At 55.5% G+C, this 16,006-nt stretch overlaps 1 protein-coding gene across 2 annotated transcripts in view; it reads right to left on the bottom strand.

The window, feature by feature from the left end:
• Positions 1-1,509: 1,509 nt before the first annotated feature.
• Positions 1,510-16,006, bottom strand: part of CDC42BPB (CDC42 binding protein kinase beta) — a 114,584-nt gene continuing 100,087 nt past the window's right edge. The window contains exons 28-37 of one of the 2 annotated variants that reach the window (XM_079914237.1): positions 14,949-15,165; positions 14,759-14,821; positions 13,161-13,757; positions 10,256-10,353; positions 10,079-10,163; positions 9,841-9,958; positions 9,643-9,760; positions 9,108-9,213; positions 8,931-9,001; positions 1,510-2,880 (exon numbers count right to left, since the gene is read on the bottom strand). In XM_079914237.1, the coding sequence (XP_079770363.1) occupies positions 2,749-2,880; positions 8,931-9,001; positions 9,108-9,213; positions 9,643-9,760; positions 9,841-9,958; positions 10,079-10,163; positions 10,256-10,353; positions 13,161-13,757; positions 14,759-14,821; positions 14,949-15,165 (1,605 nt within the window). In that variant the 3' untranslated portion in view covers positions 1,510-2,748. Of the gene's footprint in view, positions 2,881-8,930; positions 9,002-9,107; positions 9,214-9,642; positions 9,761-9,840; positions 9,959-10,078; positions 10,164-10,255; positions 10,354-13,160; positions 13,758-14,758; positions 14,822-14,948; positions 15,166-16,006 lie in introns of those variants that run through there. The other variant, XR_013827254.1, reaches the window with a different exon arrangement.

The following is a 16,006-nucleotide window of genomic DNA, read 5'->3' as shown; positions in this document are numbered from 1 at the left end:
AGTAGGACACTCACTTGGTAGGTGCTTGATGGGGCAGCAGTGGGACGGTGAATCGTGTGTGTGTGTGTGTGTGTGTGTAAAGTTGTACTGACGGATGCCCAGCTTGAACTGTCAGGGACACTTCTGTGTAAGCAGCATCTGAAAACAAACATCCCCCCCTCGCTCCCCCCCCCACCAAGGGTAGCCACGTGCGAGCCTCTAACAGTGAATTTGCTTGTGAGTTAGTTTCCGTCAGTCGCGAAGCCGTGCTCTGTGGTCAGTATCCTGCCTGTGAAGCTCACCCATGTTGTTACTCGGTGCTGTGTAGCTGTTGCAATAGCTAATATTTCATTTAAAAAACGACTGATGCTTCAGCACCCGTGTTTCAGAGCTGTGAGAGCTGCTCACCTCACGTGGGTCAGACATCAGACGGAGGGAGGGCCAATGTCCAATCCCATCATCTCTGACCCCGAGGCCCCGGCTGCCCGCGTGGCCGCTCACCACTGGCCTATGCTCGCTTTTCAGTTTTCCAGGTGCTGTGATCTCAGTCAATTGTCTCTGCCTGTGCTTTGGGTGGTCTCCTTTCAGGGACAGGTGGGAGGATTGTGTCTGCTCCTAGAATTTGCCATGCTCCTTCCCCAGCTGTGAGAATGGAGGCCCACAGTGAGACGGGCCTGGGGCCCCGCCGGCCGGCGGGGCTGTTTGGGCTGCGGAGCCCAGGCCGTGCTGACTGGCGGAGCCGCAAGGGTGCCCAGGACGCTCCCCGAGCATCACCTGCCAGGCACCCGGCTGCTGTCTGTGCTCTACTGTATCCTCGCACCACCCTCTTCGGCGGGTGCCGTCACTGCCCACACGTTACCAGAGCTTACTGGGGGTCAGAGCAAACGATGAAACCCACCTCACCGCAGGCTGCTCCCCGCCCTGGGGGCCAGAGCCCCCAGTGTGGCCACCCATCCAGCCCAGCCTCCCCATGAGCTCCCCCTCCTGGGGGTGGGCTGCCCCACCCTACCCCCGGGGCTGCCGAAGGGCCAGCGTGTGCGTGCGTCTGTCCCACGCAGCTTCCCTCCCGGGGCGTTGCTCTGCCTTGTGGGCTCATGGGCACATCGCCCTTTCCCAGCACTGGGGTCCCCGGTGCAGCAGCCGGCCCCGCCCTGCCCTGGCCCTGGAGGGCACCTGCTGCTCTCAGGCTGAATGCCCATCTGCCTGTCCTGGCACGGACACTTGGCCAGACGGCCCCCCTCTCCAGCCAGTGGGCCACCCCTGACCCTGCCTACCATGGTGCAGGGTGTCCCCAGGAGGCCCCCATCGTGACGTTGGCAGGCAAGAGGTCCCAGCTCTGGCGGCTGGTTCCTGCCACGTGGACACGAACCTTTAGTGTGGACCCCGCCTGAGCAAATGACCAAGAATGGCTTCCACAGGTAAGACGGTGCTTTCCAGCACAGGGCGCTACTGGGGGGGGGGGGGGGAGGGCAGACACCAGGTGACAGGTGGTCACATTCAGACAAACCACTGAGAACTTTAAAACTGCCGTCTTCTGCTTTATTGACAGGTAAATTGTTCAAAAATGTTCTCACAATTCAATAATTACAAAGACTCAGACTTACATTAAAAAAGTAAAAACCAGAACCCCCAGCAGGTGCCAGCCCCAGCAGAAGGCCCAGGGGGCGGGCAGGCGGGTGCTGGGCGTGTGACACGCACAGGCAGGCCACGGTGCCCAGGTCACTCAGTGCCGACTCAAGGTAAGTGCACGTCTTCAACAGCGTTGCCACCGAGAACATCGACCGGCGGGAGAACAGGGAGAAGCCCAGCGGGGCAAGTTAATCGCAAGCCTTTACAGAGACAGGAGGCTGCCTGATACTCACAAATGCCGCGGGGAAGGCAGGCAGGTACACGCGGGCGCTGCGGCCGGCCCACCGGGTGGAGTGTGGCGGCGAGTCTACACGATCCGGAAGGGCACTGATCACGGGGCTCCATGCGGGGCGGGGGTCCTGGCACCTGCCGCGGGGCTACCCGGGGCTCTGGCCTCCTCTCGGCCCGCAGGCCTCGGGGCCCGGCTGCACGACACTCACTGGTTTTACAGCAGGAGGCAGAGCTGTGGAAGCGAGCGGGAAACGGAGCACAGCTGACTTCACAGTAGTAGATACGGGTGACACTTCGTGGTTGTGACCGGAAACGGACTGACACACATGAGGGACCAGGACAGGGCAGGCTTCACTTGAATGGGCCTCTGTCCATGGCTACAAGGTCGGCAGAAGGACTTCTGCATCTGACTATGTAATGGCTAAATGAATAAAAAGGCCACAAACTAAGCTCCACTTTCCTCTGTCTTCAAAACTCTAGGGACACTGGGAATGATACACAACTTCCTACTATTCTCCTAAGGTCCTAGGAAACAGTTTCAGGGAACAGGGAACAGACGCGGCACCGAGGCCGTCCCGAGCTGCCTGCTTCCTGCAGAGCCCCCCGGCGCCACTGGGGTCTGCAGGAGGCTGGCGTCACGGGCCCCCCGCACTGCCTCAGCTGGTTCTGGGCAGGAGGGGCCGCAGGCGGTCCTTCGTGTGCAAACGGAACAGCTGTGCAGATGAGCAGATCTGGCCTACCGCCTCGGTGCGGCATAAAGCCAATCATTATTATAATAAAGTATTTTCTTCATCTCCGTATCTACAAATCGATTCTACATTTCCTTGGACAACACTGGAGGGTCAGCTCAGTCTTGGCACTGACAGGAGGCCACCTGGGCCCCCGGCCCCGCTGCGGTGACCGGCAGCTTCAGGCATCGCAGGACGGCTGCTCCAGGCCTTCAAGGGGGAGCTGGCTCCTGTGGGGGGAGTTGGGGCTTGGTGGGCCGCTGGGGTTGGAGCTGTTCGATGGAGTCGAGTGTTTGGTGGAATCCGAATCAGGCTGTGAAGACAAAGAGGGACAGCGTGAGAACCATGGCCCTGGGCCTGTGGAGGCGATGCTGCCTGGGCAGGTGTAGCCCCTGCTGGCTCCATTCTTGTCATGAGAGCACGCTCTGCAAGCTTGTCACGTGGTCCTTGCTGGTGAGAGATCATAAACCAAGGCCCAACCCCACAAATGACTCAGTAACTATTCCAAAAAGGAGTAACTCCACAGTGAAGAAACCAGACAGCATGGCAACCAAGCAGTCAGAGGTCACAGACGTGAAGCCCTTTCACGATAAAAGCATGAGGAACAGAGAGGACCTTTCTCAACATGACAAAGGGTGTCCGTGAGCAGCCCACAGTTAACTTCACACCTGGCGGTGAAAGGCAAAGCTCCCCGCTCAGCGCAGGAACAAAGACCAGGCTGCTGCTTTCACCGCTGCTATTCGACACTGTGCTCCCAGTTCCAGCCAGGGCCAGAAAAAATGGCATCCAAGCTGGAAAGGAAGAAGTAAAAGCACCTCTCTTCACAGCTGACACGACTCTGTACAGACAGAAAATCCTAAAGAACTCCACAAAGAACAAACTCAGTAAAGCTGCAGGGTACAAGATCAACACACAAAAGTCAGCTGTGTTTCTAGACATCAGCAATAAACACTGTGAAAAGGAAATTAAGAAAACAATGCCATTTACAATAGCATCCAAAAGGATAAAATACAGCTAGGAATAAATTTAACCAAGAAGGTGAAAGATCTGTACACTGAGACTATAAAACATCGCTGAAAGAAATGAAAGACCACCTAAATAACCGGAAGGGCACCCTATGTTCATGGATTGGAAGACTACTGTAAAGATGGCAATATTCCCCGACATGATCAACCTACAGATTCAATGCAATCTTTACTGAAATTCCAACGGATTTTTTTGGGGAGGGGCAGAAATGGAAAAGCCAATCCTCAAATTCATACAGAATTGCAAAGGACTCAGAATAGTGAAAACAATACTAAGAAAAAGTGGGAGGACTCACACTTCCCAAACTTACAACTTCAAAACATACTACAAAGCAACAGTAATCAAATACAGCGTGGTAGTATTAATATAAAGACCAATGCAATAGAGCTGAGAGTCCAGAAATGTATCTATAAACCTGTGGTCAACGGATTTTTAACAAGGGTGCCAAGACCATTCAATGGGGGAAGGAACAAATGGTGCTGGATATTCACCTGCAAAAAATTAAACTAGACCCCTACCTCACACCACACACAAAAACTAGCTCAAAATGTAAAAAAGACCTAAACAAAAGCTAAAACCATAAAACTCTGAAGAAGAAAACAGACTAAATCTTCATAACCTTGAACTTGGCAATGGATTCTTAGGTATAACATCCAAAGCACGAGCAACAAAAGAAAAAAACAGAAAAACTGGACTTCACCAAAATTAGAAACTTCTGTACACTGAAAGACACAGAGAATTGTGAAAAGACAACCCAAAAGAACGTGAAAAAAGTATTTGCAAATCACATATCTGATAAGTGTCTGGTATCCTTTTTTTTGGCTGTGCCACACCACACAACTTATGGGATCTTAGTTCCCAGACCAGGGATGGACCCGGGCCACAGCAGTGAAAATGCCAAGTCCCAACCACTGGACCCCCAGGGAATTCCCTATCCATATCATATAAAAATCTCTTACAACCCAACAACAAAAAGACAAATAATCCAATTTAAAAATGGGCAAAAGACTTGAATAGACATTTCTCCAAAGAAGGTACACAAATGGCCAATAAGCCCATGAAAAAGATGCTCAACATCACTAATCATTAGAGAAACGCAAACCAAAACCACAATGAAATACAACTTCACACCTGCTAGGATGGCTATTGAAAAAAAATTTTCTCGTAAGAAAAAAAGTAAGTGTTGGCAAAGATGTGGACTCAACCCTTGTACATTTGCTGGTGGGAATGTAAAATGGTACAGCTGCTGTGGTTCCTCAAAAAGTTAGAAGTAGAGCCGCCATATGACCCAGCAATCCCACTCCTAGGTACATACCCCAAAGAAGTGAAAACATGTACTCAAAACAAATACATGTACGCAGCTGTTCCTAGTGCACTATTCCTAACAACCAATGAGTACGTAAGATGTGGTCCATCTATCCACTGGACTATTTGACAATAAAAAGAAACAACTTACTGATACACGCTACAACATGGATGAACCTTGAAAACATGATGCTGAGTGGAAGAAGCCAGACACAAAAGGCCAGGTACTGTCTGATTCATTCCACTTACATGAAATGCCCAGAACAGGCAAATCCCTAGATTGTTAAGACTGGTGGTAGCCAGGAGCTGGGGGGAGGCAGGAATTGAGGAGAAACTGCTCAGCGGGTAGGGGTTTTATCTTGCAGTGATGGAAGTGTTCTGAGTAGACAGAGCTGGTGGTTGTACAACACTGTGAATGTACTGAACAGCCACTGAATTGTTGACTTCTTTAATTTTTGGCTGCGTTGGGTCTTCGTTGCGCGCGGGCTTGCTGCAGGCGGGCTTTCTCTAGTTGCGGCGAGCAGGGGCTATTCTTTGTTGCGGTGCGCGGGCTTCTCACTGCGGTGGCTTCTCTTGTTGTGGAGCACGGGCTCTAGGCGCACGGGCTTCAGCAGCTGTGGCACGTGGACCCAGTAGTTGTGGCTCAGGGCTCCAGAGCGCAGGCTCAGTAGTTGTGGCTCACGGGCTTAGTTGCCCCACGGAATGTGGGATCTTCCTGGAAGGGATTAAACCCGTGTCCCCTGCATTGGCAGGTGGATCCTTAACCACTGAACCACCAGGGAAGTCCGAATTGTTGACTTTTAAATGGTTACTTTCTGTTATGTGAATTTCACTTAAATAAACTTAAAAAGAGGAACAAACAGGTCAGTACAGGACAAACAGATGCCATGTACCTCAGGATGCAACACCCCAAGAAGGACACCACGTCCTGTGTGCCGTACTCCATCCTGGGGGACACAACCCAAATCTCAAAAGACAAGGAAATGTCAGACACGCAAACTGAGGAGTGTTCTAGAAGATGTGCTTTATGCCAGACAGGCCGAGGGCCTGTTCCAGAGTAAAGGGGCCAAAGAGATGAGGCAGCTAAATGCCACGCGTGCTTGGGGACTGGGTCCCGCGCCAGCAAAGGTGCTTAAGGACATTATGGGGACACGCAGGTGGCTTCATCAGTATGGCAGCTGTACTGTGTTTGGTCATGTGAGGGATCAGCCTTGCTCTCAGATAAAGGGTACGATGTGTGCAGTCAGGACGCACCCTCATACACACTTGTTTGTTGGTCCCTGGGGAGAACCGGGCGGCTGGGAGACAGGTGCGGAGCCTTTTCACTGTTTACCCAATTCAAAAAACCAGGCAAGCCTTGACTGAGGAACGTTTTGCAAAAAAAACTGCACTTTTTGTAAACAAACTGCACAGTGGACTGAAGACTAAAGAGCTGTGCCTACTAAACGCAGCGCGTGGCCCTGGCTGGATTCTAGGTTTAGGAACAGGACGTCACCGGGCAGCGGGGAGACGCCCTCCCAAGGGAGGTGCGGGGTAAGTACTTAGGGGTGGGTAATACTGCAACTCACTTTCTGCTGGTTCCTCCCCAAAAACCCAAATGGGGAAAATGGGTTAGGTACAGCTCATGTGCGTTATTCACTCTACCATTCTTGCAACTTTCCTGGAAGTTTGAAAATTTTCAAAACAGATAGTTGCAGGGGAAAAAATAAGAAAAAAACCCCCAGAAGACCGACCTCTCTAGCCATCAACCTCAGGCCCTTTTAAGGGAGGCCTATGAAACCTTCCAGGAAAAGAAAACCCCTGTATGATGGCAACTAAGAGGTCCGGATTTCCTAAGCCAGAGTTGAGGCGGGTGCAGCCCTGAAGACAGCTAAAGAGAGCAGCTCAGAAAAGAAGGCACAGATAACCTCACTGATAAACACAGACGGAAAAACTGGCATCAAAATGTTCACCAGCTGAATCTCTCACTGTCCCACATTAAGAGGATCATACTCTATGCACAATGGCAACAAGAACCTTGGAATGCTTAAGAATTAACTTATTAGCCACCAACACGTGCAACCTGCAAGAGGGAGCCCATCAAGGGGAGAGACGTGCAGTGTTCCTACACAGGGAAGGTCAGGATGGTGAGCGGCCCCCAAATTAATCTACAAATCCAACACAATCCCAGAGAAAAGCTCAACACAATTTTCACTTTTTTTAGATTATGATGGAGTCAACAAGCTCCATAATCTAAAAAAAATTTTAACTTATTTTTGGCTGCGTTGGGTCGCCATTGCTGCACGCGGGCTTTCTCTAGCTGCGGCGTGTAGGCTTCTCATTGTGGTGGCTTCTCTGCTGCGGAACAGGGGCTCTAGGCGTGTGGGCTCAGTAGTTGTGGCTCGCGGGCTTAGTTGCTCCACGGCATGTGTGATCTTCCCGGACCAGGGCTCAAACCCGTGTCCCTTGCATTGGCAGGCAGATTCTTAACCACTGCACCACCAGGGAAGCCCCTAAAAATATTTTAAAATTTATTTGAAGGAGAAGCTAAGAAAGTGTTTTGAAAAGTGGGAATGAAGAGATGTGCTCTACCGGCTCTCAGGTTACAGGTGGTGCAGCAGAGGCTCCAGGGATAGAGATACGTAAACAAAGGAATTTAACAAATAATAAAGGGTAACACTTCAAGTTGGAAGGAAGGAAGTGGTGCAGGGCCAGCGTGTCATGTACCTTAAAAAGAAGCAGCTCAGCTCCTTGCGCACGCACACACATGCTAAGACACACACACTCACTCTCACACCCCCTCGCAGACACTTTCACGACGTAATGACAAACAGAAAACCCTACCAAGCTCTCAGACTACAAGAGAATGTTTATCTTAATTAAAAAGATAAAGACTAGACTGTACGAGAATTAAATATTTCTGTATGACAATGCCCTTACAATTGAAGACAAAATTAAAAAGTCAGCAGTAAGGGGAAAAGTACCTGCAACAGATTAACACCCACAACCTATGAAGAGTTTCTATAAACGAGTTAAGAGGAAAGCATGGTGACTCAAGAGAAGACGGGTAAAGGGCGCAAACGTGGACCCAGAGGAAGCAGCAGCCGATCCACACCTGAAAAGCTGGCCACGCCAGGAAGGTGAGGACCCCGTGAGGCGAAGCCCTTCTGGTTCCCGCTGTCAGCTTAGCAGCCCCCATGAGGACGTGCTGTCGGTGCTGAGGCTGCTAGAACAGCCAGCGCAGCCAGCCTCTGTCCTCCTTCCCACAAAAGCGCGCTGGGGCACAGCCCTCAGGCTGCCATTCTTCCCAACCTCCTCCCCCACCACACACACAGGGAACCAAGGACACTGCCACCTGGAGCTGGGTCTGAAAGCCCAAGAACACCTGAGCCAGGGATGCCCCCACCTGGCCCCCCACGCTCCGATCCCAGGGGGCAGTCAGAGGAGGAGAGAGCAAGACACGTGAGGCCACCTGTGCTTTAAAAGGAACGTGCCTACTGACGTGTTACAGCCACGTGCATAAAAGTACACGGAAGAGTCTAGACGGGAGAAGCCTTCCTGCACTTTTCACAGGAGGGCTTTCATCTTTCACCCGCAGTCAGTGCCCAGGAGGAGAGCCGGGCCCCAGCAGCTCCTTGGCCCCCCTCCTGATGCCTCCTGAGCTCTCAGCGGCATCCTCCTGGGGCTGGCCCAGCCTCGGGCAGCCATGGCTGGGGGCAAGGGACCAGGTGACTCAGGAGCAGGGCCTGGAAGGAGGCCCAGCACCAGGCCGCAGAGGCCTCGGTCTCCCTGAGGCCATGACCTGGAGGCGAGAATCCACATCTTTCTCCCAACACACAGCCACAGGGTCCACGTCCTCCCTCCTCCCGGCCTTGGCTCAGCCTGAGCGGTCATGAGTGGGGAGCTCCGGGGGGGCTGGTGACCACTGGGGCCCTACGTGGCCGCTGCAGGGGAGATGGAGTCTCTTTCTCCAAAGAACAGCTGCTTCGAGTCTCCTGCATGTGTGGAGCTGCAGACCCCAGGCCTTGTCCCTTGTAACTGGGCAAGTCTTACCTCTTTGTCAAAGTCCTGGTCGGGATCAGACATACTTCTTAGAGGCATAGCCACGCCGGGCTCAGATCCACCTACGGAACACAGGCAGCCATTGATCATCTCGGGGAAAACAGTTCAGAGACGAACTGAAAGCCTGGAGTCCCAGCATCCAGGCCCTGCCCCGGGCACCCCTGGTACCTGATGAGGGCCACGAGATGTAGGGCTTGTTCCTGGGCGGAGGCTGGCGGGATAGGCTGGCGGGAGCAGGGCCCGGCCTCTCCTCCTGGGAGGGGGGCATGGCGCTCTGGGCAGAGAGAATAGCACGTGAGCACGTGAGCACGCCCTGGGGGAGCACAGCCGGGCCCCGGGCAGAGCGCGCAGGCCAAGTGCAAAGTCTGCAGCACGAGCAGGCCGGGGCCCTGGGCCTCGACAGGCAAAACGGGCTGGGAAGGACCTCTGGACAGCGGTATCAGGTCAGTTTTGAGCTAAGAATTGGCAATAGTGACTTTAGGCCAAGTCAAATTCTACAGAAAACACATTTTTTAAGGGAAAAAAAAAACCCCACGAAGTATGCTACGTGCCCATATACTGAGATGTTTTAGCACCGCTGACAGCTATTTCTCACAAACCCCTAACAGACTGAGACGGTGACAGACACCTCAGGAGCACACAGGCAGGAGCCACAGGGGAGCCGGGGTGTGGGGAGGGCAGGGGACAGCACCCGCAGGCTCACCAGAGGCAGGTCCATGAGCACCTGCATCCCGTCGCCTGGGCCCATGTGGGCCACGTGGTTGAAGTTGGTGGGGTTGGAGATCATCTTGGATCTCAGCTCCGGGTCTCTGAGCATCTCTCTGGGGAAAGGAAACACCGTGAGGTTCAGGAAGGCGTCGGGGTCCTCTGGGCCCAGCGCAGCCCCCAGCCAGGCTCCTACCGCCGCTGCTGCAGCCTCTCCTCCTCCGGCACCTTGAAGACAAACCGCCTTTTGCTTCTGGTCCGCAGCATCTGCTTCCTGCTGTTGTCAGAGGTGTCGGGCACGTTGAGAGCCGCTCCTGCAGGACAAGGAAAGGCCGCTGTGGCTCCGTGGGGCCGGGGGGAGGGCCACGGGGCCACTGACTCCCAGGCAGGCCCCCTCCAGCCCCCGTCCTCTGCTCCCCCCGAGAAGGGCTCACCCGAGAACTTGCTCTTGAAGTAGATCAGGCGGGGAGGCTCGCAGTTGAGGAGGTTGAGGCTGCCCTCCAAGTTCAGTGGCCGGATCTGCGTTGGAAACCAGAGAGGGAGGCTGGCTGCTGGGGGGGGGCGGGGGGGGGGGGCGGCCGGGGGAGGGGCCGGGCACCGCTGGGCCTTACCCTGCGCAGGCCGATGGTCTGGACCCACTCCATGGTGCGTACGTCAAAGACGTCCACGCCGTACTCACTGTAGACCGTGACGTGTGCGGGGCTGCAACCTGGCGCACACGGAGCAGAGTGGTGAGCCCGGGCCCGCCCCCCTCCAGTGCCGGGGGCTGCCCGCCCAGCGTGGGGTGCAACGGCCCAGGCCGCAGGGGCCCTGCCCCTCACTCTAGAGGGAACCTTCACTTGAAGGTTCAGACAAACACAACAGACGGCTGAACGCTTTACCTCCACTCCTGAAACTAAACAGCATTTCAGTACCATCGCCATAGGTGCCGAAGGTGACCTGTTTAAACACCTGGCTTCCCCTTTAGCTTTCTTATACAACTACTGCAGAACCCTGTCACTTCAGGCTCGAAACATCTGAAATCCAGGCAGGGGCCTAATGTCTTGTTTCTTAAGGCAAATCCCTTCTTTCAGAGATGCCAAAGGTCAGATTTCTGGGTAAACACTTAAATCTCCACCCAGAGACGGCTGCTGGGCTTTGGGCAGGGGTGCTGGCTCACTCTGGGGCTGCTTTCAGGCCGCCCTCCTGGAATCGGGTCTGAACACACATGTGGTAAAACGACAGTTATTCTCCTGCAATGAGCTGGGGAGCTGGTGCTGTCTCTCCCCTTCCCCGCTAAGGGATGGGACATCCTCAGGTCGTGACGGAAAACCCTCCCAGCGAACCAGACGTGTGAGACCGAGGACTGGTGGCCCTGTGGCACCCGAAGTTTAAGGGGCCTTTCCCACGTTTAGGACAGCGGTAAAAAATATCTGAACTATCTGAGAGAAAGCAGCGGTGGGGGCTGCATCCCGCCATCCTGCCAGGGGAGGCACAAGGCTGGGGTCCCAGCATGCTGTCATCACACAGCCTCGCCCGGGCGGGCACGCAGAGCTGGCAGGTGGCTCTGGCTCAGCCCTGGTTCCTGGTCCTTCTACCTTCCAGGGTTAATCTTCCTCACGTTACGCTTAACTGAAGGTAAATTTCTAAAAAGCTTCTGCTATGCTGCTATTACAGATTCCATATGGGCTCTCTGATCACACCTGTTCTTTTGAACACAAAAAAGAAAATACAACAGGGTTTAGGAAACAGACAAAAGATGCTGGAACCAGTCACCAAACTGTCCCAGAAGTGACATCTGAGACAAACCATGAGGCCTTCTGAGTGCCACACGCGAAAAAGATGGTCAGAGAAACCAGAGGGCCCTGAAGCGACTCAGAGGACCTTCCCCCACATGGGGGCTTCTGGGGCAGCTCTTCTTACTTGTGAGCATGTGGGGCTTCATCTGCAGGGAGCCAGGAGAGATCTGTGCGTACGACTTACTGATAAAGTGATAAACTGAGATGTCCAGTCTAAAGAAAAATTTGAACTAAAAAGTTAAATCAGTGGCGAGAACATGGACCGTGGAGTCTGACAGTCCAAGTGTGAAGCCAGACTCTGCTGTGCAGTTTGTGCAGGTCACCTCACCACGTGGCCCTCAGGGGCCTCCTCGGTAGGCTGGGACCGATTAGCGCCCCCCAGCCCCGCCCCCCGGGGAACAGGAGAAGGGGCAGAACACACGCATGCTCGGACGGGGCTTGGGACAAGCAGGCCACACTTCTAGCTCTCCAGCCTCAAAGTCACTGAATTACTTTTGGCAGCTCTAAAACTGACTTGGCATCTGTACTGTGCATGGAGGTGAGACGAGAGCACAAAGGTGGAGAAAGAGCTGGAATCAGGGGAGAACGCAGGAACCTCGGGCGTCCCCGCCAGGTCACTCACGGTCAAGATTACAGAACACGGCACTCAGTGACCTGCATCCTGTCAGACGTTACCGGGTGGTCTTGAGGCCATTCCTGCACTGGCCGCCCACGAAGACGAGCGGGTGTGGCAGGGAGAGACCAGGAGAAGCGCCAGGGCCAGGCCTCGGCCCTTCCTGCTGGCTCTGGCTGCCCGCACCGCACCCCAGGCCCTGGCCAAGGGCTAACAAGGCCGGGACACGTCCAGCGAGCCTCCGCCGGCTGAAGGCCGGCAGCTCCCCTCACGGGCCTGGCTCCTGGTCCCAGCGCCTTGGCTGTTCTGCCAGCTTGGGGAAGCCAGCAACGAGGCAGCCGCAAGACTGTTCCTTTAGGTAATGAAGGAAAAACTGAACTCCCACGTCCCATCCCCACGACCCCAGCCCCCAACAGCTGGAAATCAACGTGTGCCCTGCGGCTGCCTACTCACTCCTCGTCCCTCTGCCTTCCGGCCTCATGATGCAGCCCACCTGCTATACTCTATATCGAGCGGCTAGAATGGGAGGTTTAGGGTCTTTAAAAAGTGCTCAGACAGCAGGCCCAGCAGGAAGCGCCCCCTGTGGAGTGCAGACTCCAGGGCCTCGTGCCCAGCGCTGGCATCCACGCAGAAGGACACGTAACTGAGCCGATGAAGCAACAACTGTTCTCCAGAACGGCTCCTACCCCTCGGAACAATATTTGTCCCGAGAGGAACTCTGACCTGGACATCAGAACTGAGTATTTTCTGGTCACTGGAAACCTTTAGCTTGTTTTCATCACCGTGTAAGTTTATACATCATCACGAAGAACATCTTTTAAAACGTAAAACAGCTCAGGTCCTGTCTTCCCTTGGCCTGGGCTTCCCCCAGGGAGGCCAGCCGTCTCCGTCGGGCTCCTGGGCTGAGGGGCCCCCGCAGTGCCCGCGGGATAGGAGGGCAAGCCCACTCCAACGGGCCCGGGGTGTGGCAGTGGGACCACCCTGCCCCCGCAGCAAGCCGCGGGGCCCGCCTCTCGCGACCACTCAGCTAAGGGAGCTAGAGGACAAACCAAAGCAAATAGGACACATGCTGACCGGTGGTGCGACAGCGGCAACGGGGTAGGGCAACAGAAAACATATACATACTACAGGCAACGGGCGCCGCAGGCCACATGAGCTCCTGCGTGCGTGACCTCCGGCCTTGCGGGTCCACGTACAGTCCCATGTGGCTGAAGCAAAGCAGGTACTCCTCACTTTTGAGCTCCACAGCACAAAGGGCATCAAAAGACTGTTGTGAGAGGAACGTAAGCGAGGGGTCATTGGGATTTACCAGGTTTAGAGCCTGCCCATCTCCCTGGGTGCTCAACAGAGAGAACCCGGAAGGGTAGCCAACACAGAGCTTGTCCTTGACCACGGCCATCCACTGTGCATTGCCAGGGGCCGCAAGCTCGCTGAGCCTCCTGTGGAAAGGCTTAGTTCTCTGCAGCTCATAGCAGAGCACCAGCCGCTTCACCGCCACGAACAGGCAGGTGGGGCCGCTCTTCTTCAGCGTCCCGGTCGCTATGAGCTGGCAGCCTTTCGTCTCCGGAAGCTTGACGTCCACGCTGCTCTCCACGCCGTCGAAGGAGGACCATGGACACAGGTGGACGTGGTGGTTCCGGCCGCAGAGGAGGATGGCGACTCTCTCTTTGGGGGCAAGCTCAATCTGGTACACTTTCTTGTAGTCGGCCACACGGACGATCACTGCAGGATGGGGGCCAGAGCGTGAGGCCAGGGCCTCTGCTTGCGCCCCACCCGGAGCGCCCCCTCCTCGTCATCTCACACACACGCCTGGCACCAGGGCCCTGGCTGGGAGGTGCCAAGGGCAGTGAGGCCCTGCGTGGGTGGATCTGGACGGCCTTCCGGCTCATCCCTGAAGCCAGGAACCACGTTGGAAAACAAAAAAACCTCACTGGATCCTTGGATAAACTCGCTGAAGGCTCCCACCTGCTCACTGGGCCCCCAGACCAACCCAGGACCCTCGATACCCTAACTGGGGCAGGGCCTCCACTTGGGCTCTGAGCGAGAGCCGGGGGTCTGGACCCCGAGGGACAACAGCCTGTGGCAGCAGCCACCATCCCAAGGCCACACGTGTTCACCCTTCTTCCACTGTGCCTGTGTCGGGACCCCAGGCCCATCAGGAAGGCACCACCACCACCTCGGGGCAACTCCCTATTCCTTGGGGGAGGCGCCCAGAGCTGGGCCCAGGGCGGTGAAGCGGGGAGACATGTGGGTATTTTTGCTTTTTCTTCTGGGAAGAATGAAAGGTCAAAATTTGAAGCAAAGGAAGGCGAGTTTTGGTAAGGCCTCAGTGCACCCAGGAATTAAGGAAGCATTTCTCCTCCTGGGAAGCTCTCCCTGCCCCGACTCCCTGCTCGGTCCTCTCCCTGAAGGGCCTAACATACACGGCAGTCAGCTCACCACCCGCCCTCGAGGCTGGTCTCTGCATTTCACTGGACCCACCGGGTGGGCCCTGCCCACAGCCTTCAGGGCTGGGGGACACGAGGCAGACAGTCACTGAGCATCTGTCTTATTTGTGGCGCATTCCTCTCCTCAGCCGCTGGCCTTTCCCTTCCTCCATAAAGCTCTCTGACATGGCGACTTACTGCTCTCACCCAGGGGATCTGTCTTAACCCTACACGCTGCCACCACCGACCCCGCGTGCGTGGCGCCAAGCAGGCGGCCTGGGCGTCCGGCTCACTCACCGTCCCGGGTCACCTCTATGACGTAGAGCCCTTCCTCGAGGCCGACGGCGATCCTGTCCCCGTCTGCGAACAACGTAAAGCGGTCAGTACCGGCGCGCGGGCCGTCTGCTTCCAAAGCGGCGGAGAAACTACCAGTTCAAATGGGCCACACCGCTGAGCCCACAGGCAGCCGGGACGCGGAGAAACGCACCCAGGATGGCGGCCGTGAGGACAGCCTTGATGAGGGGCAGCGAGCTGTCGTAGGCCTCCTGCGGGACGTGCACCACCAGGTTCCTCAGGCGGTTCTTGTGGAGGATGGCCTGCAGGCCTTCCAGGATCCCCACCCACTTCCTCTTTTCGTTCTCATTTTCCGTCAGAATGAGCAGCGAGCTGGTCTTAGAAGGTGTACCTAAGAGAGAGGCCGTCACCTTCACGACGGAAAACAAAACAGAGAAGAGCCGTAAGACAACCGGACACACCGAACCGACGCCACGCGGCCTGCAGGGGTGAGGGCGGGGGCTGCTGCCCGGAGAGCTCGCCTCTGCGGGCCGCCAGGGTCCTGGTCCAGCCACCCGCAGGCCGCGACAGCCTGGCTCTCACACAGCGCCCGCAGCCCGGCCTCGCCAGAGCTCAGGTGACTCGGCTCTGGCCAGAACTGCGGTTCACTGTTCACTCGAAAGCTGCCTTCTTGAATGCTCTGATCACAACTGAGAAACACTCTCAGAACACGTCGAGGGACAACAGGATTTCAAACAAACGACTTCCCTGTGGGCGCTCCCCAAACACTTACCGGGACACGGGACACCTTAGTCGCTATAAACCATCCTTTGGGCACACAATGACGGGATTCTCTGCATTGTATACAGAGACGGTTTCTGAAGAGACGTGATTTCACAGAAAGTGATCCATACACTTGGTTTTGTGGCCAAACTTCTCTGCACTTATAAAAATTCCCAGTGGAGGGGGAGGGGGTCCCCCATCTTTTAGAAGCTTCCTGATGCCACAGCATCTAACACTAGCTCAGCAGGGGACACTCCAACTCAGCCAGCAAGACCGCTGATAAGCAATGTCTACTAATTTCTCCCCGGCTTTGCTCCAGTTAATGGCCAGCAAGTCCTCAGGAGGGAGGCTGAATGGTCCATTTCATCTGTAGCCAACCGTGTGTCGGCCTCCAGCATCTAGCGCACTGGACTGGAGCAGCCGGGACACAGACCGAGGAGGGAGGACGGAGCGGGAGGGCCTGACCCTGGGGAGACAGGGCTCTGCTGT

The sequence above is a fragment of the Stenella coeruleoalba genome (assembly GCF_951394435.1).
Source record: "Stenella coeruleoalba genome assembly, chromosome: 2".
Classification (NCBI taxonomy): domain Eukaryota; kingdom Metazoa; phylum Chordata; class Mammalia; order Artiodactyla; family Delphinidae; genus Stenella; species Stenella coeruleoalba.
Note: the sequence above shows the minus strand (reverse complement) of the source record. Positions and strands in the feature narration are given on the sequence as shown.